Source organism: Enhydra lutris, unplaced genomic scaffold, assembly GCF_002288905.1.
Source record: "Enhydra lutris kenyoni isolate GAN:26980312 unplaced genomic scaffold, ASM228890v2 scaffoldscaffold19, whole genome shotgun sequence".
Taxonomy (NCBI): Eukaryota; Metazoa; Chordata; class Mammalia; order Carnivora; family Mustelidae; genus Enhydra; species Enhydra lutris.
In genome coordinates this window covers 9,116,780-9,140,812 of record NW_019154103.1, presented here as the reverse complement: position 1 = coordinate 9,140,812, position 24,033 = coordinate 9,116,780, and the positions used below count along the sequence as shown (strand labels likewise).

General features: G+C 38.2%; 1 protein-coding gene across 1 annotated transcript in view; it reads right to left on the bottom strand.

The window, feature by feature from the left end:
• The window catches only part of LOC111148298 (versican), a 112,020-nt gene that overhangs the window by 71,404 nt on the left and 16,583 nt on the right, over positions 1-24,033 (bottom strand). Inside the window, exons 3-6 of the mRNA XM_022504787.1 lie at positions 21,943-22,320; positions 18,334-18,508; positions 18,122-18,249; positions 91-384 (exon numbers count right to left, since the gene is read on the bottom strand). Of these exons, the coding sequence (XP_022360495.1) occupies positions 91-384; positions 18,122-18,249; positions 18,334-18,508; positions 21,943-22,320 (975 nt within the window). The remainder of the gene's footprint in view (positions 1-90; positions 385-18,121; positions 18,250-18,333; positions 18,509-21,942; positions 22,321-24,033) is intronic.

Below are 24,033 nucleotides of genomic sequence, written 5' to 3'. Positions count from 1 at the left end.
ATCCATTCCCATTGCTAGATGAACACCAATGCCTGTCTTCGAAGTATTTTTTTAAAATCTGTAATTTTTAAAAAGGTATCAAACACTTACGTTTAAAGCAGTAGGCATCAAATCTGCTATCAGGGGTAGGGAAGCCTGTCTGGTTCTCAAAACGATACAGGGTTCTCACCCCAAGTAAACCACCTCCACACTGGGCCCTGGCCACAGTCACAGGGTGGCGAACGCTGGCGTCGGACAGCCACCCATAATCGCACTGATCAAAGCCATTCCTCCAAGCGGCTTGGAGTTCCCCCACTGTTGCCAGCCGGGCGTCCTGGTTTTCACACTCTTCTTCAGCCTCCTCAAAGGTAAGTTTATCAGGAGCAGTGATATGGAACACCTCACCTGAAATAAGGAGGGGAAAAAACACAACAACAAACATAAGTTTTACTATTCATTCCCTTCCACTTCAGGGGTGGGAGGGGGGTACAAGAAGAAGGATATAATGCTTTTTTCATGTCAAGGCAGCAGCTTCTGATACTTTAAAGCAGTAAACAGCATGGTTACTCAATTTTGTCACTATTAATGTCACACGTTCCAGAAAAGTTCACATATATTAACTTTATTATCAAATGACTGCTTCTATGGGTCATGGGTATATAGAAGCAACCATTTGATAATAAAGTCACAGTCAGTTCTTTAAAATGAACAAATCTTTTCCATTGATTCTTTGGACTACTATCTGGGAAAAGAGTTTTCTCTTCAGCAAAAGGGCAGGCTGGAAAGGGAGACTGCACTGAAATGTCACCCAGGTTATTTCATGTTGTTTCACCTGAAATCAAACAGTAGCTCTTGAACCCTCCTTCTCACCTATCACTACCATCAAAATGGATGAGCTCCCATCAAATTAAACAACAAAACAAGAAAAACTCCAGGGTTTAAAGATGGGAAGGGACAGAAGCAAGATGGATTCCATGATGGCTATGTCAGAGACTAAGAGTGCATGGAGGCCAGCTAACTTAGCTCCCATTCAACTGGCCCAAGTGACCAAGGTCCCCCTGGAGGAAGTGGCATATTTTTTTTCTTTTTCCTCTTTATGTATTTTTTTTTTTAAGATTTTATTTATTTGACAGAGAGAGATCACAAGTAGGCACAGAGAGAGAGAGAGAGAGAGAGAGGAGGAAGCAGGCTCCCTGCTGAGCAGAGAGCCCGATGTGGGACTCGATCCCAGAACTCTGAGATCATGACCTGAGCGGAAGGCAGAGGCTTAACCCACTGAGCCACCCAGGCGCCCGTCTTTATGTATTTTTTTAATTGTGTATGTTAGTCACCATACAGTATGTCATTAGTTTCTGATGTACTGTTCCATGATTCATTGTTTCCGTATAGCACACCAGTGCTCCATGCAATTCGTGCCCTCTTTAATACCCATCACCAGGCTCACCCATCTCCCTCTCTTCTAAAACTCTCCATTTGTTTTCTGGAATCCATAGTCTCTCATGGTTCATCTCCCACTCCGATTTCTCCCCTTTCATTTTTCCTTTCTCCTAATGTCCTCCATGCTATTCCTTACGTTCCACAAATAAGTGAAGGCATATAATTGACTTTCTCTAATTGACTATTTGATTTATTTCACTTAGCACAATCTCCTCCAGTCCCATCCATGTTAATGAAAAAGTTGGGTGTTCATCCTTTCTGATGGCTGAGTAATATTCCATTGTGTATATGGACCACATCTTCTTTTTTTTTTTTTTTTTTTTTTTTTTTTTTTTTTTTTTTTTTTTTTTAGAGAGAGAGAGGGAGAGAGAGCAAGCACAGGCAGACAGAATGGCAGGCAGAGGCAGAGGGAGAAGCAGGCTCCCTGATGAGCAAGGAGCCCGATGTGGGACTCGATCCCAGGACGCTGGGATCATGACCTGAGCCGAAGGCAGCTGCTTAACCAACTGAGCCACCCAGGCGTCCCTGGACCACATCTTCTTTATCCATTTGTTTGTTGAAGGGCATCTTGGCTCTTTCCACATTTTGGCTATTGTGGACATTGCTGCCATGAACATTAGGGTACATATGGCCCTTCTTTTCACTGCATCTGTATCTTTGGGGTAAATACCCATTAGTGCAATTGCCGGGTCATAGGGTAGCTCTATTTTTAATTTTTTGAGGAACCTTAACAATTTTCCAATGTGGCTGTACCAATTTACATTCCCACCAACAATGAAAGAGAGTTCCCCTTTCTCCACAATTCCTCCAACATTTGTTGTTTCTTGCCTTGTTGATTTTTGCCATTCTAACTAGTATAAGGTGGTATTGATTTTGTGGTTTTGATTTGAATTTCCCTGATGGCTAATGATGATGATCAATTTTTCACATGTCTGTTAGCCATTTGCATGTCTTCTTTGGAGCAATGGCTGCTCAAGAAGACAGAAAAGGATGGAAGAACATTCCATGCTCATGGATCGGAAGAATAAACATTGTTAAAATGACTATGCTGCCTACAGCATCTATACTTTCAATGCCATCCCAATCAGAATACCAATGGCATTTTTCAAAATGCTGGAACAAACAATCCTAAAATTTGTATGGAACCAGAAAAGACCCCAAATCTCCCAGAAAAATGTTGAAAAATAAAACAATGCTGGGGGGCGGATCACGTTGCCTGATTTCAAGCTATATTACAAAGGTGTGATCACCAAGACAGCATGGTACTAGCATAAAAACAGACATAGACCAATGAAACAGAATAGAGAGGCCAGATATGGACCCTCAACTCTATGGTCAACTAATCTTTGACAAAGCAGGAAAAAATATCCAATGGAAGATAAGATAGTCTCTTCAATAAATGGTGTTGGGAAAATTGGACAGCAATATACAGAAGAATGAAACTGGACCATTCTTTTACACCATACACAAAGATAAACTCTAAATGGATGAATGACCTCAATGTGAGACAGGAATCCATCAAAATCCTAGAGGAGAACATAGGCAGTAATCTCCTTGACATCGACCACAGCAACTTCTTTCAAGACACGTCTCCAAAGGCAAGGGAAACAAAAGCGAAAATGAACTATTGGGACTTCATCAAGATAAAAAGCTTCCGCACACCAAAGGAAACAGTCAACAACACAAAGAGAGAACCCACAGAATGGGAGAAGATATTTGCAAATGACACTACAGACAAAGGGCTGATATCCAAGGTCTACAAAGAACTTCTCAAACTCAACACCCCAAAAAATAGATAATCAAGTCAAAAAACGGGCAGAACGGGCACATTTTTATTTGCTACTCACTCTGCTCAGTTGCTACTCACTCTGCCCAGGGTGCAACCTCTCACAATCTGTCTGCTCAGAAGAGGGGCCCTTTTCCAGGTCTCACAAAGACACCATATGTGCTAGCAGGGGCTCTAACCATGTTTGAGAAATTCTTCTATTTGCTTACTGATTAACAAAGAAAGGCTGAACGTTTACTTTGCTCATCACCCAGCCCAATTAGCAGAGAATCTGTTCATAATAACTTAACATGTCACAATAAAATATTCTGGAAATGCTAGAGACTTTGTTAAATTGGTACTTAGGGAGCTAACAAAACAACTGGCAGATATAAATTCAATGCAAATTAAATGATGCCTCTCACATTTGAGCACAAGTGGCTCAAAGACAGAGGCAGGATGAGAGAGTACCTAAGCAAATAGAGCAGGCAGAAGGAATAGAAAATGAGGCAGGGAGGAAGCTAAAATATTGATAGCCCATTACTACAGCAGCGGCGGGTCCTGGTCTACCTCTCACTGAGACCGCTTTCTGATTCTATGATATATTAGACAACGGGGACTCCAGAGCTCTCAGGATTCAGCTCTTTTCACCTGACTGAAGGCAGATGTAACAGGCAATTGTTTAAAATGAATAGAGCCATTACTCTCTCTCAGTGTGCGATAGCTTTATAAAACAAGAAAAATTAGTGACAGGAAAAATGGTCAAATCACACACGTCAGCTTTTGTCACTATGAATCTAAAATAGGCCAAATCCCTGTAAGAGCTATTTGAAGAAGAGAGAACAAAATGACTTCTACCTGATCAAAAAAGTAAGGGAAAGTGGGAATGGGTTTTTGTCCTTAACTGTGTAGGCTGGCAAGGAAAGCAATCTCAAATCCAAAAATACACCGTAAGAACGTAAGTTGCTGCCCCCCATTCCTGCACCATCTCCCTCCCTAAGAAGTTGTAAAAGCATAAGGGTCACAGTCCCACTTACGGAGTAGATCTTCAATAATCCTCGCTAAGTGAATGGCATTTCAAATTCTTGTTAAGAAACAAGGTGCTCTTTTTCTTCCACCCTCCCCAAGCAGCACATTCAAAAAAGCTGCCTGCTGCAGAGCTTTGGGGAGCTGCAGTCCAAGAACAGCTGATTCATCTCACCTATGGATTTGGCTTAAAGCAACAAGGGGAAAGGCAGACAGAGAGACTGTGTCTGTGTGCTCCTGAGCAGCCTCATTCACTTCAAAGGAAGGCGAGTGTGAAAGAGGGCAGTGCGCCAGACTGCTTGCCTCTAAGGTAGAACACTTGCATTTGTTATTACAGCTGGAATATCTTTCTGTGGCCTTAGTTCCCTGCATTGTGACGTACTGCAACTTCGAGGTGAACGACTGCTCCTTTATAGTAATGAGAGTGATCAGCCAGCCAGAGCCGGCAGAGAACTGGAATTGGGAGAGTAAAAGTCTGCTACTGCAAACAGAAGTGTCAGTCTGTATGTGGGGGGAAATCAACTTCTCCAACTGTGGCCAGACCAAAGGGCTAATGAAGGAAAATGATAGCATGATTTCATGGGTAACTGGTTTCCCCTCTTAAACAGCAAACATGTTTGGGGTGTTAAAGGAAAGAAAGGTTTCAGAATATGCTGATAGGTTAAAAAGAGAATTCCCTTATTATTATTCTTAAATCTATACAAATCTACTTTTACAATTTTTATATAGACACTCATTAGATCTGACTATATTGCAGTCAATTATTTAATTCATTTGTTTGGAAGATATAATTTCCATCCACCTATCCAGTGCCCATAAAATAATTATTTTACTTATTTGATTAAATTCTATTATCCACAATGCCACCTGTTTTCCTTTATATGTAGGAACTTTTCAAACACTGAAAATAAAATAAAAAAAAAATGAAAAAGCTATCATTATTGGGTTTCATTCAACTCAGATTTAAAAAAAAAGATTTTACTGGCACTGAGTTTAAGGTGAGAATCAAAATAATTCATTTATAAAGATATATATGACAAATTATTTTATTTTAAGAAGATGAAAAGAAAAATATTTATTTTAACTCTGTTCCAAAAAGTAAATGTCTAAGACCTCCTAAATCATGATTCTTTAACATGAACATTACTTTGCCCACTTAGAAAATCTAATAATATAGTAAAGCACTTACAGTATAGAATTATCTTACTGTATCCTGAAGCTGTTACAATTAACACTCAATCCATACCAAAAATGGCAAGTCAAATAACCAAACTTTGCTCTTCATATGTATTAACCTCAAAATATTAAGGCCAGGACATCTTATACTTTTGAAAAGTATGCAAGAATATCCTAGCATCTGTTTTATACTGAAACCCAAACGAGAAAATAGAAAAGGTAAGTCAATAGGTAATGCATAGCAGTAATTGAACTAATCCATATTACTAAGTGTCTTGGATTCCTAAGACATTTATGACCTGCTGAGAAGTACTTTTCTATTGTTGTTGTTCATTAGATGCTTGGTTTTCCTTAATAATCCTTTGACATTATATATCTTTTATCTAACATAATACAAACATAGGTGACTTATCTAAAGTCCAGAGGTAAGGGCAAATAAGGCACCAGAGAACCAAGAGAAAGAGAAAGCAAACCTGGGAAATTAAGAAAAGCCACTCAGTGCATTCACTTAGTTTCTCTCTCTACAACATGACTTAAGTGGTCAGGTTGTGTAAGTGCCTGCCCTAAAGGTATCTTAAAAGCACCTTTTTTGCCTCAGATGTATGTAATGAAAGTTCCTTCTGAATCACAGTACTGCTTTAGAGAAGGAGAGGAAGCAAATCTTTTCTGAGATAAAATGCCTATTTTATTAGCACAGGAAAAGGTTGTGTTCTCTTCCTACCTCTGCATACTTGGAACTAAGCCATTTAATGTACCTTAGATTTACTGGATAGTTGCATTCTCGGATGGCAAAAATTACTTTCACAAGTTGACAATGAGTCCACTCTCTAAGTTCCAGAAGTAGCCTCTTCAAGGTAGCTACATCTATAAGACACTTATCATCAAACTGGTAACTAGAGTATAGATTTGGAACCTGTTTGTAGATGTTATCTATCTATGAGAAAATACTTAATTTTTCTCTAAAGAGAACAAATAAAATGTCAGGAAAGAAATACACAAAATGTTTACACATAATTATTTAACATAAGAGGTCAAGTTAAGTTAGCGTAAATAAGAATTCATTGAGGTGTATACATATATGCTCACTTTAGTACACACGTGAGATATAATAATGCAGAATGGAGGATTGCACACATAGGATAATTTTCATATTCATCTGAAAAACATATATATGGTATCTTAATGCATATTTTCCCAAAATCTCAAGTTAAATGTCACTGGTTTGAATTATTACTGTTATTTCAACTTTCTAGGGATGTCCTAGAAGAAACTGGAACACCCCGCTGGTGAGACCTTAATATCTGGTGACATCCCACAAACTAAATTTACCGTAATCATGGGAATTAACATCATCAGAAATATTAAGGAAAAAAATACTTTATTTGAGAACTAACTGCCTCAAGACTCCCTGGAAATTGGACCATGCATGTTCTTTTTTCCACACTTCTGATTGCTAAATGGAAAAGTGGTTTCTTGGCAGACTAAAAAATGACACACACTAAAATGGCAAGCAATGATGAAAACAAATCAAACATTAAAATGACCCACACTGTTCAAAAGCTAGAGTTTATAACCAGGAGTAACTCAGAACAACTATTAGAAAGCCTGGTTCTAGAGCAAAGTGAGGATAAGCTCTTTCTCTCCTGCTGACAATTCCCTGTGAATACCAAGAGAAAAAGGGAATTGGCAGAGGCAGGACATACATAATTACTCCATTCCCTGCTGGACTCAGCAGCCAGGTAGCCAAAGTAAAAAATCCCACAATTTTTCTCATTGGGTATATCTGCTGGGTAATGTGATAAGTGTTTATTGTTTGTTTCTGTTTACTTGTGCTCATAACCCTTCTATCATGAACTGTCCAGTCTGAAAATAACTTCTTATAAACTAATCATATTTCCCTTTATCCATTTAAAAAATAACTCTCTAATTTTTTTTCACTTTAAGGAAGTTCAGGATTTGTAAATGTTATGACATTGTCTTGCTATTTAAGTATACTAAAGTAATAAATATATGTAACAATAGTTACAGTAAGTAAGCCAGAAGCAGTCACCTGACATGAGCTTCTAAATGCCGATAAAATAAAATCAGTTATGGCAAGTATCCTGATAATAAAAGCAATTCAGCATAATTATTACTAGCTTTGAAGTTTTGGACTTTTAAGTTTCAAAGGAGGTTTCTTTTTTTCTTTTCTTTCTCTCCATCTCTCTCCTGTCCTCTCTCACTCTTTCATTCTTGCTCTTTTTCTGACTATCTACCCACAATCAAAGCATTGAAGACTAGTGCCCATTATAATCTGGATCACAGAATCCATCAGTTGCACATGTTTGATTAACAGCTAACATATACTGCTATATAATCTTTTGAGGGCCGATATGTAAAGATAATTCAAAAGCATGTCAGTTTCCCTAAGATTTGATCCTTTAACCTGCTCGGAGATCAAACTTCCATCACGATGACAAGAAAACCTCAGGGGCTGCCAACATAACTTTGCTCCATCTCTAGTGCTAGGCTGGCAGTGTTTCCAATATGGCGGCAATGAGATTGGAAAGACAGATCAGCACCTTTCAGATTTCTCACTTTTCTTAGGCTGAAGGAGAAACAAGATGTGGCTTAGAGCATAGACAGAATTTTGAATTTTTAACTTCTAATTACTAAAGAATTGTCATCAGCTGGCTCTGATAGTCAGTTAACGTGCTCTAAGTCAGATAACAATTCATGAGAAAAGGAATCCATGTACTTGTCAATGTGTTATTATACAAGATCTTGTGTATGTCAATTTTAAGGGCTTAAAAGAGATAGGAAGTCCCACTAAAATTTAAACATATTTTTATGGTTTTTCAGGATGTCAGATCTCATTCCTTCCCACTGACAGAGCAGTAAGATTTTAATTAGAGTGAGAAAGAAGTTCTAAAAAATTTCTGGATGTCTGAGTCTTCAAAATATGTGAGATTGAATGTGTTATTTGATTTGACAGGCACAGTATGGCTGCAGGTCAACACAGGACGATCAGCCTCGTTTGGCTTTTTTTTTCTTTTTACTTTTCACAGATGAAAGGTAAATGGCCACTGTATTTCCTAAGAAGCTCTTTCAGTTCAGAACTCCAAAAGATCCTGACATCAAAACCTTAGAGCAAACAATTGTCACATGTTTCAAGGGATGTACATCATGACAAGTCTACTTATGGTAAGATTATAAATGCAAGGGTCTATATATAGAAAATCCTAAGAATGCCATTAAAAAGCTATTAGAACAAATAAACAAGTTCAGCAGAGTTGCAGGATACAAGGTACAAGACCAATATATAAATGCATTTCCAAATACTTCCCACAAACAGAAAAAGAAATAAAGAAAACTCCATTTTCATTTGCATTAAAAATAACAAAATATTTAGGATGAAATTTGACAAAAGTACTGTAAAATTTATGCTCTGAAAGGTATAAAACACTGATGAAAGAAATTAAAAACAGTCTTAAGAACGAGAAAAACATCCCATATTCATGGATCAGAAGATTTAATATGGTTTTAGATGGCAATACTCTTCAAATTGATCTAGAGATTCAACACAATCCCTATCAGAAGCCCAGCTGGCCTCTTTGTAGAAATGGACAAGCTGATCCTAAAATTCATATGAGAACTCAAGGAACCCAGAGTAACTAAAATGATTTTGAAAAAGAACACAGAGGTCTCATACTTACAAATTTCAAAATTTACTACAAAGCAATAGTAATCAAGACAATGTGCGACTGACATAAGCACAGACACATAGATCAATGGAACAGAATGGAAAGTCCAGAAACAAACCCAATGTATCTATGATCAGTTGATTTTCAAAAAGGTGCCAAGGCCATTAAATAGGGGAAAGAATAGTCTTTTCAACAAATGGTACGGGGACAACTAGATGTCCACATGCTAAAGAATGAATCTGGACTCTTAACTCATACTACATACAAAATTAACTCAAAATCAATCAAAAGAAAAGTAAAACTTAAAACTTGTAAATCTTGTAGAAGAAAACACAGAAGCAAGTCTTCATGACTGAGGATTTGGCAGTGTTTTCTTAGATATGACATCAAAAGTACAAACAAACAAGAACATATAGCTAAACTGGACTTCATTAAAATTCAAAAATTTTGCATGTCAAAGTACCCTACTGAGAAAGTAAAAAAGACAACTCATGGAATGGGAAAAAAATATGTACAAATCTTCTGAAAAGAGGCTTTAATCTAGAGTATATAAAGAACTCTTGTGACTCAACAACAAAAAGACATCCCAGTTACAAATGGGTAAAGGTTCTCAACAGACATTTCTTTTTTTTTTAAAGTGAGGTTTCATTGACATACATTATATTCATTTCAGGTGTACAACATGATGATTGAATATTTGTATATATTCAAAATGATCATTATAGTAAGTCTAATTAATATCCATCACCATACATAGTTACAGATATTTTTTCTTGTGATGAGAACTTTTAATTTTTACTCTCTGGGCAACTTTCAGATATGCAATATAATATAATTAACTATGGTTGCCATGGTGTATATTACATCATCATGACTTGTTCATTTTATAACTGGACTGAATAGACATTTCTCCAAGAAGATATATAAATGGTCAATAAGCACATGGAAAGTTGCTTAACATCATTAGCCATAAGAGAAGTACAAATTAAAACCACAATGAGATATCATTGCATACATGTTAGGATGGCTGCAATCAAAATCTCAGATAAAAACAAGTGTGGGCAAGGATGGGAAAGAACCAGGATCCTATTATAGTGCTGGTGAGAACTGAAAATGGTGTGGCCACACTGGAAAACAGGCTAGCAGTTCCTCAAAAAGTTAAAAACAGAATTACCATTTAATCCAGCAATTCTAATCATTACAACACAATGAATAAACAAATCATTACTCAAGAATTAAGATATTCCTATTGGAGAAATCTTATTGGAGATAAATAAATAAATAAATCTCCAATAAATCTTATTGGAGATTTGGGAGAGCCTGGAGAACATTTTCTCTCTTCTTGGCTGTTAAGACTGTCTACTACTCTGCTGGGGTATCTGTGGTGGCCACAAGAGTTTACCACAGTGGAACAGGAAAAAGGGCATAGCCCATTATGGCAAAAAGAAGAGTTAAAAAAAGGAAATACTTGGGGCGCCTGGGTGGCTCAGTAGGTTAAGCCTCTGCCTTCAGCTCAGGTCATGATCTCAGGGTCCTAGGATTGAGCCCTGTGTTGGGCTCTCTGCTCAACCAGGAGCCTGCTTCCCCCTCTTTCTCTGCCTGCCTCTCAGCCTACTTGTGATCTCTCTCTCTGTCAAATAAATAAATAAAATCTTTATTTAAAAAAAAAAAAAAAGGAAATACTTGACAAGGTTTTCACAAGGATTGAGTTAAATAATAATATAACCAAACAATAAATGGTTTCCTTCCTTCCTTACCCACAGAGCTACTTCACAGTCAGTCTATGGAAATCATTGTACTGAATGAGGATATCGTCTTCCAGAGGGGCTGCCATTGTGCCATGCCTGGTCGCTTTCCTGGCTGACTCTTAGCTTCACTGTTCAAAACTCCCAAGGTCAGTTTCAGGTCCCTAGCAAGACATGGTAATTTCCAAAGCCTATGCAAGAAGCCACAGCCACAGCTATGATATATGGTTCTACACATTCTACAGAGAATAAATGAAAAGATTTCAGCATCTTCTAGCACCAAACCAGAGTGAACTAAAGTGAAGAGGTTCTGTAATCCAGAATCAATATTTGAATCATCCACTGAACCACAGTGAGCAGGAAGCTCTTCTAGCTGACGTGGGACTTTTTAACTGAAAAAGACCAGTATCACTAATTCTTAGATAACTCCCACTGGTGAAATATTTTGTAGATTATATCCTATGAATCCCATTAAAATTAAAAGTCAATCTGAGAGGGGAGCCTGGGTGGCTCAGTGGGTTAAAGCCTCTGCCTTCGGCTCAGGTCACGATCCCAGAGTCCTGGGATCGAGCCCCGCATCAGGCTCTCTGCTCAGTGGGGAGCCTGCTTCCCCCTCTCTCTCTGCCTGCCTCTCTGCCTACTTGTGATCTCTGTCTATCAAATAAATAAATAAAATCTTTAAAAAAAAAAAAGTCAATTCAAGAATCTACAGGCAGGAAGTCACACAATTCCCAGATTTGATATCTGATTTTTGTCTAATCAAAGCCTCCAAAAAAAGCCTGAATCTTTAAGTTCTGCTTAAGACCTGTTTAATGACATTTGGGCCTTTACCTAAATTTTTAGTCTGGCACATCTAAAGGAGAACATATGATAACAAAAAGGAAAGGTTATTTTTTCGTTCTAGGCCAGACACGAGCATGGCATAGAAGTATTACATGGTCATGAAGGTGATAGAACTATCTTGGATTTTGACATGAGGAAGCACTATAAAAATTAACCTGTAAATTGCCAATAGGAACAAAGGAACCAATCCCAATAATTGGCTAGGGTGGCAAGAAAGGAAAATTACTGTGAGAAGCTGGAAAAGAGAAAAAAGTATCTCTAGGAAGGAATTTTAACGGACGCCATGGAAAAGAATGAGAGGAGCAATTCAGTGAGAAAAATTCGTACCATGGTGATCCAATAAAGATTAAAAAATAGATTCTTAGTAAATTTGGTGAACAAAGTGAAGCATTTTTTTTTCAAATATTATAGAAATGGAAGGGTAGTGGTGGTATTGTATCCCAAAAGAGACAAAGTCTGAAGAAATAATACAATTACCACCAAGTATTTCTCGAGTAACTTTTATGTTTGTACTAATGGAATAGGTCTTTCATTGTGATTGAGAGAGGCAGAGAAGATGTTTATGGCCTCATCTCTACCATCAATGACAGAAGTTTTGCAACACAAAACGAACAGATCACATTTTGCATTCTGTGACTAAAAAGCAACTAAAGGACAGTTAAACGTCAAACACATGGAACTAACTCTATGAGAAGACCAGTTCAGACTAAGGGAATCATGTGATCTGGAAGAGCCAAAGATAGGCACTTGGAGGTAGTAAGTTTTCAGGCACAGGGAAGAGCAGAGTGTTGGAAAGCTGAGGGGTCTATGTTCTCGGAGAGGACCAAAGCAGAACTGCAGGTAGGAGCAAATGCAGGGCCTGTGGAGGGCCCGTGCACGTGTCATGTTGGAAAGAGGGAGACAAGGTTGAACTGGTTATTCTCCAGCCAGGTTTGAGGGACTTCAAAGCACATGCAGTGTTTATGCTTGAGGAGGAAGATGACAGAAATCTCACCACAGGATGTTGAGTAGGAGAAGAACATGGACATAGTGTTTGAGTGCTTTGATGGTTGTGAAACAGGCCCTTTGAAGGTCTGTTAAAAGCACAGGGATTATCTGTGAGAATCAAAACCACAGATGAGAAACAGAAATGATTCACAAACTAGAAACATGGGTATGGAAATCAGAAGAGGATTCAGGGCTAAACAAGCAAAACCAGAAACTAATATTTCCATTTTCACTTATTTGTTATTTTGGTGTACTTTCATGCCCCATTCATCCCAAAAGACATTTGATTTACAGTTTACCAGCAAGAACAAATATGACATTAAACAAACATTAATTTGTTTAAACTAAAGGACACTGGAGCAATGAAAATTTGGGAAGCAGGTAAAGTAGCAGTTAAGCCTAGAGAGGGGTGAAGTTATCCAAGGGGTAAGTGCAAAGCAAAGTGAGTAGAGTGGGCACTTTTAGGTTGGAGGTTAATTCAGTAATTCAAAATTTATTCAACTCTATCTGTGGAGCATGGACATAGTAGGGATATACATGGTTCCTTCCCTCCTAGAACCCACAGTCTTTTTTTTTTCTTAAGATTTTTTTTTAAATTTTTTATTTATTTGACAAACAGAGATCACATGTGGGCAGAGAGGCAGGCAGAGAGAGAGGAGGAAGCAGGCTCCCCGCTGAGCAGAGAGCCCGATGCTCAATCCCAGGACCCTGGGATCATGACCCGAGCCAAAGGCAGAGGCTTTAACCCACTAAGCCACCCAGGTGCCCCTAGAGGCCACAGTCTTATGGGAGAGTTAGAGGCATACGCAAACATTTGGGGGTGGTTATAGTCATATATTCAAGGTTTGGAGATGTAAAGGTGAGAAAGATCAACTAGGACTTAGGAAGAGGATATGAGATGAAGGAGAAAGCCCATAATAAAGACACATCAAAGTGCTGGGAACCTTAAGTGAAAGCCACGAAATCAGAATAGTAGGGTAGTAGTATTCCAGGAGAAGTAACAGCCAAAGGGTAGAGTTGCAGAGAAAATACAGGCCATGGAAGGATGAGATGTAAGTCCCCAAGTTTGCCTATATCAGAGGGGCAAGGAGCTCTTAGATCAGTCATTTGTCAGGTCTAGGTATGAGATTGGCAGGCGAGAATTCTACCACTGAACCACCAATGCTAGGTATGAGATTGGAAGTATTGACTCATTTGCAAGGAAACTAAGCAGGTCACCCATGAAAATGAAAGCAGTCTGACCTCACCTATCACCGTTCTTTCCAACATTCTCTTATCGATCTTATTTAGGATAGTTTTTTGTTTGTTTTGTTTTTGTTTTATTTTTCTATGACACACATACTTCCTACAAACTGCCAGTTTTAGCACAGAAATGCATTAATTCACAAAGCACTCTCAGAATTATTTAAATGTCCCACTGGCATGACCTCCTATGGGGAATCAGATACTAGATTAATTCCTGAACACTGTTAGTCAAGAATATAATATTCTAATCAGAGAATAAACTGATTTTAAACTATTTAGGAGGGATAACACAAAAGAATTCTGTTTTTGCCACTGTATTAATTTTAATTCTTCAGTAATATTTAAGCAATTTATTGTATCCAAAATGCCTTGACATGAAAGTCATCCTTCTCATAAAGTGAGCCATTTCCAGTTATTTTCTATATATTTCAAAGTACCATGACTCAGACTTTGACAAAGCTTTGCACTCAGAACATCTCACAAAAATTCTAGTTTGTTTTTTTAAAGATTTTTTTTATTTTTTTTATTTGACAGACAGAGATCACAAGTAGGCAGAGAGGCAGGCAGAGAGAGAGGAAGGGAAGCAGGCTCCCTGCTCGGCAGAGAGCCTGATGCGGGGCAGCGGGGCTCGATCCCAGAACCCTGGGATCGTAACCTGAGCTGAAGGCAGAGGCTTTAACCCACTGAGCCACCCAAGAGCCTCTGAAAAATTCTAGTTTTAAGAAAATTCAAGAGAAGAAATTTTACAGTCTGTCAGGATTGTTTCTACATTTTGTAGTATTCATTATCAGAAAAATTTTCCTTATATTGAACCTAATTCACAGAGTTGCAATTTTTAGTCATTTCTTCTTTTTATGAATTCAGAGGAAATAAAGAACCTTTCATATAACCATAAGCTTTATTTATTGAGCAGTTAGTTTGAGACACCCACTGTGATAAAAGCTTTACACATTAACTCACTTCATCTTCATACCCTAATTAAAAAGTAAGTATTCTAATTGTCCCCATGTCAGAGGAAAAGAAACTGAAACAGAGGTAAAGCCTTGCTTAGGATCTCACAACTAGTAAGTAACAGAGCTGGGATTCAGTTGAAGTCCTTCCTGTTCTTAATCATAGAGACCTTAACTGCCTCCCTAGACTCCTCTCTCAGCATTGTCTTGATCACTCCTAAATAACTCCAATCCTTTACTCAATTTTCTGAACTGTATCATCATCTCAACTCTATTTTAAATGCTCTCAAAGTTTCCAAACCTACGTTTCCAGGAAACTCAAATTAAACTTTCTAATAAGGAACCCTCTCAATGTTTTCCAAGCTACCTCACCAGGAAACACAGATTAAATTTTCTAATAAGGATTATTTTGTGATTACATTATCTTAATTTCTAGATTTCCCACTTTAGAATCTTTTTTTTTTTTTAAGATTTTATTTATTTATTTGGCAGACAGAGATCACAAGTAGGCAGAGAGGCAGGTAGAAAGAGAGGAAGGGAAGCAGGCTCCCTGCTGAGCAGAGAGCCCGATGCAGGGGCTCGATCCCAGGACCCTGGGATCATGACCTGAGCTGAAGGCAGAGGCTTTAACCCACTGAGCCACCCAGGCGCCCCCACTTTAGAATCTTAATTCCCTTAATTTCTTGGTAACAGTGTTCTGTTACCGAATCACAGCTAATATGCTAATAAGCTACCACAATATCTAAGAATACAGGCTTAATTTCCAAGAATACAGGCTAATACTGGAATCCTGGCTTGTGGATCTAGCTAATACAATAGCTGTTTTACATTTAGTAGGTTATTTTTAAAAATAGAATTGAATATCATATTTGTATGTATATCTGTGCTATAATCACCATCTTAGAATATGAACCAGATTAGGTTTTTTTTCCTCCCTTAAACTAGCTGGATCTAATATAATTATTTGACTTTTATAAAGAAATACATACATCAGAATGAATATGACATTATTCAACAAGAAAGAGGGAAAAAAGGGTTGACATTCTGTTAACTAAATATCTTTCATTTTAAATGACTAAATTAAAACAAATTAGGGGCGCCTGGGTGGCTCAGTGGGTTAAGCCGCTGCCTTCGGCTCAGGTCATGATCTCAGAGTCCTGGGATCGAGCCCCGCATCGGGCTCTCTGCTCAGCAGGAAGCCTGCTTCCTCCTCTCTCTCTGCCTGCCTCTCTGCCTACTTGTGATCTCTCTGTCAAATAAATAAATAAAATCTTAAAAAAAAAAAAAAAACAAATTAATTACCTTTTTAAACTATGCTTCATTTTATACTTAATTGACCTTTTCATTAGCCATCTGGAATAATTTGGCTTCTGATCTAAAGTTATTGCACCTTAATTCATGACTGGCTATGTGTTCCATCACATGCATTCTGACTGCATCAATATCTCTATTTTTTCCTGTCTCTCACACACACTTAGCTGTCAAAAACACAATAAAATAGAGGGGGCAATTATGATACCTATGAATACAGTGATAAATCTCCCTTAAGAGGAATTTTGGCATACTGTCAAATAATCTGTCATCAATGTGGCAATTGAAACATCAGATGTAACTTTATATAGTCAACTTTCCACAAGAGTTTTTATCAATTCAAAGTTCAGCCAATGGCCTTTACTTCAAAGAGAGGCACACACTTCAGTAAAGGAAGGAGGGAGACCTTTACAAGAGCGATCTTTTGATCTTCCTCATTCATCCCTAGTCGCAAAGGCCTTTCTAACCTCCCCCACCATACCAGTCCAATTTCAGGTCAAGAAAGAAAAGATCAGTGTCCAAAGATTTGCAAATTACTCTAAGGGACAACAAACAAGGAAGAGAAAATTTCCAGAACAATGTCATTGTAAACATACTGAATATCCTTCAAAACCGTTAAATTCCTTCTATAAAACAATGAAAAGCCTTTTTACTCTGCTCACAGAAATTTCAGTCAGTGCTTGAATTAGTTATACTGTTTCTTCTGCCTTTCTCTTTCAACATTTATGTGCCCAAACAAAAACATTCAAATTCTGTGTATATATACACATACATTTTATATCCAAAATTCAATATACATATCATATAGATATCATAGGATGGGTTTGGTATGTTTTCCCTTTGTCCCTATAAAAAAAGGAAATTGCTAGTATCTAAAGTTCTCATTTAGAAAATACATTTATCAGTTTTAAAGGATAGTTATCATAAGAATGTTAAGATGCTCGGGAACCACACTTAAGCAGCCTTCTGGTAAGCCAGCCTGCTTATTCAAATTTAGTCAGGGCATTAGGAAAATATAAGCTGCTTAGTTCATAGCTTTCAGTCTCTGAGGTGGTTTATTCAAGTCACAGAATCATAGAATTTTAATGTTGGAAGGGACCATGGAAATTATCTAGTCCAACGTCTTTATTTTACACACAAGAAAATTGAGATTATCCTTTCTATATGTACCCAGCCAAAATTAAAAGTGTAACTCAATTCAAAACTCCCCTTTATATAGTTTGACTTTAGGCTGCCTGTTAATAAAAAGGAGACCCTATTTCAAAAGTCACAGAAACTTCTGTTCCATGTGTCTTATAATAAACTGTACTGTGCCCCTTGGGTGCCACCATTGAACTCATACCTGTCTTTAAGAACCTCTAACTCATGCCAAATGAGAAATAATAGTGCCAAAGTCAGTCAGGCTTTAGACCTCTTAAAAGCAAGGCCTCTGGCTTCTTATCCCTAACAACTAGCATAGCACCCAGCATACGGTCGGTCGGTCAGTGGTTTCTTTAATGAATGAATGATTGCTCTGAATATTAGTGCAGCAACGTTAACAGAAGAACTTGAGAATCCCTCCTGGGCTAGTTTCAGCTATTTAGTTGAGGTTCGGGGTGTTTATCAGCCCTTGGATTCACAGTGGTTTGTCATCACAGGATTTTACCTGAAGTTCTCACAAGAATAGGTACCACCCGTAGAGCCTTCTATTCTTAAGGCTCTAAAAGTGTACTGGAAACAGTCCAATAGCAGCATGCCTGAAAGAAAACCTGCCATTAACTGAAGACATTTCTAACCTGCATAACCATTTGCACACTCCTCCTTCTCTTTCCACTTTAATTTGAGCTTATTTCACCACAATCATACGGTAATTTAAACTAAATGCTGCTGTTTGGAATCCAAACAAGCATGAAAACTTGTTCTATTCCTACGTGCTCCCAGTCTGTCTTCAATTTTCTTAGTTCGAAGGAAGCGTTAGAAATTTAAACATCATACCATCCAGGTGGTCCACGTAGCAGTACACGTCATAAGTTTCATGAGGTGAACGGAATCCGTAGGTCCTGACTCCTTCCTTCCCCATCATATCTCCATAACAGCCTACTCGGGGAGCCCGGATGGGATACCTGGGGAAATAAAGGACGAGTGAGTAGCATTTATCCTTCCTCTCAAATTAATGAATTATAGCCTGTGGCCCCCAGACCTCTCACCTGACAGTCTGATCAGAAAGCCAGCCTGCGTCACACTGCTCAAATCCATCTTCATAGGCGGCATAGAGCTGCTCTGGGGTTGCTATGACGGCTCCAACGTCCAAACAAGCCTTCTGTGCGGCCTCAAAATTCAGAGTATACCTGCTGGTCGCCGCTCTGTAGTGAAACACAACCCCTGCCAAGAGAGCAGCAAGCAATTAGGGGCAGGTTCAAATATCCCCCCATACTTCTCAAAGTTTCTTACCAGAGCAATACATCAGATTCATTGCTCACATGGTCAGAGCAATATGATGATCTTTTATTTTCACTTGGTGTAGCACTACACAAAATTATGGTGATGTGAGGAGCCCCAGAAATGCCATTCACCCAGGTGTCCTATTCTGCTCCATTAGAAAGTTTCCCAGACAGGAATTTTCTATTCTCATGAAGACAATCTAAGAAAAAGATTTAAGCAACTAAATGCCACGTGGTGGATAGTTGTTCTAATTACAGGTAGTATTCACACTGTCATGGGAACACTGGATAACCAAAGGGAGTCAGTCCTGCAGGAGATACAAAGAGTCAAGGGGGCCACAGAATCAACTTGCCCTACTTCATGATTTTACACTGGGCCAACTCAAGAGAAGCATGTGGAACATTCACCAACACCACTTCCTCCAAACATAAAACATTGAGATATTTACTTCCAGAAACAATGTACTAAGATGGAAAAGATACCGGAACGTGTATGAGTGAGAAGGCTTATTCCTGTCCCTAATTTGTTCCTTAACCATGTATTGAGTTAATCTCCCCCCAGCATAAAGTGTAACGGATATTGCTTATGTTACCTGATATGAAAGTCAAATTATGTAAAGAAAGTAGGCAGAGAGGCAGGTAGAGAGGGCGGGGGGGAAGCAGGCTCCCCACTGAGCAAAGAGCCTGATGGAGGACTCGATCCTCGGACCCCGGGATCATGACCTGAGCTGAAGGCAGAGGCTTTAGCCCACTGAGCCACCCAGGCATCCCTAAAATGTATTATTTTTATCTCAAAGGACTGAAGTAAAGTTCCCAAGACTCCCCTGAGTTGAAGCTAGACATCTTGGTACTTGCCTCAAATTCCACTTTGCTGTGTGTTGGGAGTTGCTGTAATCTAGTAGTTCTTGAACAGTGCTCTAGGGCTTAAGGAATTGTTAAAGAGCTAAGGGAAGAGCAGCTGAGGAGTGAGGGGGGGGGTGGAGCTTTGGTCCTCTCCCGCCATTTCAACAGGAGCATCTCCATTTTTAACCAGAGTAAATATGGTGACTCATTTCTAAAAGACTTCAAAGTGAGTCAAGGTAAAGTAACTGGGAAGTCACTGGAAAATAGAAATTGGGGCAACTGGGTCTTATGGATGAGACTTTATTAAGAATTATATTGCTGGGGCACCTGGGTGGCTCAGTCGGTTGAGTGACTGACTCTTCACTTCAGCTCAGGTCATGATCTCAGGGTTGTGAGACTGAGTCTGGTGCCAGGTTCTATCCTCAGTGCAAGTCTGCTTGGGATTCTCTCCTTCTCCCTTAGTTCCCCCCACCTCAAATCAATCAGTCAATCAATCTATCTACCTATCTTTTTTTTTTTTTAAGATTATATTGCATAGGACCACTTTTATTTTATTATGCTGAATGAATTTGGTTCCCAAAATACCTTCCACTCTCTTTTTTTCCTAGTAATTCCCTGGGGATAACAACAGTCTATATCCCACAGCCTGACTTCTAGCTATAAGACTGTCTTCTACATGCTCATCAGTAGATTGTTTCCTTCTCCCAAGACAGGTTTGTGCCAATAAAATGATGCAGGGGGACAGACTAGCCACATCACAGAAAAGACCTCTGGTAAGTGTCAACACAAAAAAGACCTGCACAGTCACCAAGTAGATGCACTGACATTTAACATTCATTTTCCCATTTCCAATACTGCAATGGAAAATTCATCAGATGCCTTTCAGAAAATTCATACCTCTATAGAACTACTCTAAAATTGCCAGGAAGTTTATATCGTGCTATCTGGTAAGTATGAGATATAGTTTATAATGATCTCTAAGGCTTAAGTAAGAATTTGAATGGTTTTAGATTAGTCTTATGTTGATCAAAGCTTCAAATAGTCCTCTTGGTAATTAAAAATGTTCCATGTCCACTGAACACTGGCAGTAAGGGGGCACAGAGGGACCTCTAAGAGCAGGGCAGGGAGTATCAGTTGGTATAAATATCTGCAATTGTAGGGATAATTAAAGACCTCATGGGGATAAGGAGATTAAGTGGAGGATTTTCATTGTTTCAGAGGGGCAAGGGGCAAATCCACTGCTAATTCTTTAATGATGAAAATAGTAAGAAGTTGTTAAACTCCCGTTCGGGATTTAAAAAACATATATATATAAATTTATACATAGTGTGTATCTACTACTACTATATATATTTATAATTTATTAATAATCTATTTGCTTATACAAGATATAAAGGTAATATACACACATATAAACACACACACACACAGAGAAATAGAGCAAAACAGTCCTAGGCTAACTAAAATAAATAATAAAAAGGTTAAAAGAATGAAGAGCCCAGGATATTTTGTGGATGCGTGGACAACATAAAATATCCTAGACTGGTAGGAGAGGGTAACAGAATCTGAACATAAAAGGATGTTCAGAAAATTAATTCATTGCATCTGAAATTCAAAGTATTTCCTTTTGGCTACACAAGAAAGTTTTAATAAAACCCTTTGTATATGTTTCTAAAAGGTAAATATTTTATAGGGAAATGGAGGGATGGAAGAAAAATCTGTTCCATCATGTCTGGATATTAGAATTTTGCTTAATAACTTGCCAAAATATTCTGTTTCCAAGAGCTATGGTATTATGTGTGTACCCAATTAAAGCAATTTTTCTTTGCTTTGTCTCCTAACTTAAATTCAAATGACATATAAGCCACCACTGAAAAGGGGCTAAAATGAAAATGCTTCATCGTAAGACTTAATGTATAACAGCTAGTGTATTACCCTTTGTAAAAAATACACTGAATTTTATTTTGTTCCAATTCAAATGTTTATTAAGTCCTAGTCTTTCTAAGGCACTGTGAAAAGTACGATACTTATTAAGTGCCTCATTTCTTCAACATAAGTTAAGATGGAATTTATATTTCTTAAAAACTCAAAGGTTTTAATAATCATGCTTGGACACCGAGAAAAAAGGAGAAAAGGTAGTGTGTGCATGTGTGTGTGTAAATGTACATACAAACATATTGTAAAAAATAAACTGTAGATCAGCCTTTATGGTCTTAAAAAGTCATCATTGTTAGGTCTCAGTAATGAAGTAATAATTCTTGAGCTATTTATCATGTCTTCAGGTATTCATTATTTCCATGATACTGCACTTGACTGTATTGAGTCAGTGAAGTTGCTGTGCAAAAAGTCACCTTCGTTGACCCTTGTAGAAATAACAGCTCATTTTTGGTGAAAGGCATGAACTATTTAAATGACTGATGTTTCTTGCACTTGTTCAAACCCTGAACTATAGTTACTTTGGGTACTGTTTCACAACACTTCTGAACCAGGTATCATGTTACACTACTGTCTTCCAGATCTGGAAAGCCTTACCATCCACCGCCAAGGACACTGTGTCTTGTGTGTCTTCAATCCCATACATGACGTCACAGCGGTACAGACCCGCGTCACTGGCACGCAGTTTGACCATGGTGAGTGAGGCATCACCCACTACCTCAGAATGTGTGGGCACTGACACTCTTCCTTTATAGCCTTGACCAATCTTGATATTCCCGTTTTGGGCTACAAGAACAGTAGTCTCCTTCAGATCTTTCCCATTCTTGTCCAATTCGATCTTAGACCATTTGATTCTGAGAAATTCACTGGAAGTGTTGTAACTGGGTGGTAAGGTAGGCAGGGTTGAAAAATGACAAGGCAGGTTGACTTTTCCAGAAAGGGAGCCCTTGACAGGTGGGCTTTCTTGCACTTTGACTAGAAGAAAGAGAAAATACCAAATTAACAGTCCTAGAAAACTCAGCTGAGTCTATTAAATAAGTGAATGGAGGGGCGCCTGGGTGGCTCAGTTGTTAGGCGTCTGCCTTTGGCTCAGGTCATGATCCCAGGGTCCTGGGATGGAGCCCCACATTGGGCTCTCTGCTCAGCAGGAAGTGTGCTTCTCCCTCTCCCACCACCTGCTTGTGTTCCCTCTCTCACTATGTCTTTCTCTGTCAAATAAATAAATAAAAAATCTTCAAAAAAATTTATAAATAAGTGAATGGATAAGAAACCCTTGCCTTGGTTGGTTATACCTTCAATATGTGAGGTAATTAGGATGATTTTATATATAAAGAATAGTATACAATTTTAATAATGTTTTACAACAAAGACAGGGATTCATAATGCTCATCTTTATGTACTAAAAATACGGCATTTATTTTGAAGTATTTGTAACTTGGTGTTCAACAGGAACAGAAAAAGTGACAGAATAAGGTGTGTGTATATAGGAAAGCAAGCAATCAAGGGCAAAAGGAGACTAGAATCAGCAACGCAGGTTTCAAAGACTGGACCAATGTCAGGAAAAGCAGTTGAAAGGCAAATTTATGTCTACAGGTCAGAAGAGGAAAAACATTTAAGATAACTGCCACATTACCTTACAGGAAATGAAAATAAAATCCAAAGAGGAAGTAAAAATTTTAAAAATGTACTTCAGTAGACTGGAGCAGGAGGAAGTCTAACACTTGAAGGACCCTCATTTGGTTCAGTGTTTGAACCAAAGGCTTTCATCATAATGACAAATCCAGCTGCAATCACTTTGCAGTGAAACATTACCTCTCAATTATATCCTGGGGGGAAATTTTGGTCTGTTCATCCAACCCATGTAAAGTATTATTCTGCACAATGTCTTTCTGTTTAAACCCTTAAACTTTTAGTAAGAAAGAACACCTCGACTGCAATTTAATACTATCACATGCAAAAAAAAAAAAAAAGTTCTTTTATTCTTACAGGAATCCATACCTCTTTCTTTCCTCTTCCCCTTCATCTTCTAGTTCCTACTAATTGGCTAGAGAATGTGTTGGCAATAACAATAGAAATTATGTCAATACACAAGCAATCCTACTTCATGAAAATATGATGAACAAGTTAACAGTAGCCTCCAGATGGAGTGAAATAATATTTCTCAATTAACAAAATGACATGTGTCTAACACCTAGTGTGTTAGTAAATGTATTGACAACACACATCTCAATAGAGACATGCATCAGAAATGATATAGCTGTCAACACAGCACTGAGGATTCAGGTGGGGATATGTCATTTTGAAAATTGCAGGACAATATGGAGATACTATGGAATTTAAGAAAAAAATAATCTCTACTATTAAAGATTGAAATTAAATTCAAGATGACTGGCCTATAAAACCTTTCATAGGATACAAATAAATCTAAAGCAATCAATACAGTATTTTATTTATCGAATTTGGTAGAAATCACTCACATATTTCTAATTGATAATAGTCATTGCTGTCATGCATTTCTTTGTCATCTTACTAATCTATATATAACTTGTCCCAAAATAGTTTTTTTTTTTTTAAGATTTTATTTATTTATTTGACAGAGAGATCACAAGCAGGCAGAGAGGCAGGCAGAGAGAGAGGAGGAAGCAGGCTCCCTGCTGAGCAGAGAGCCCGATGCGGGGCTCGATCCCA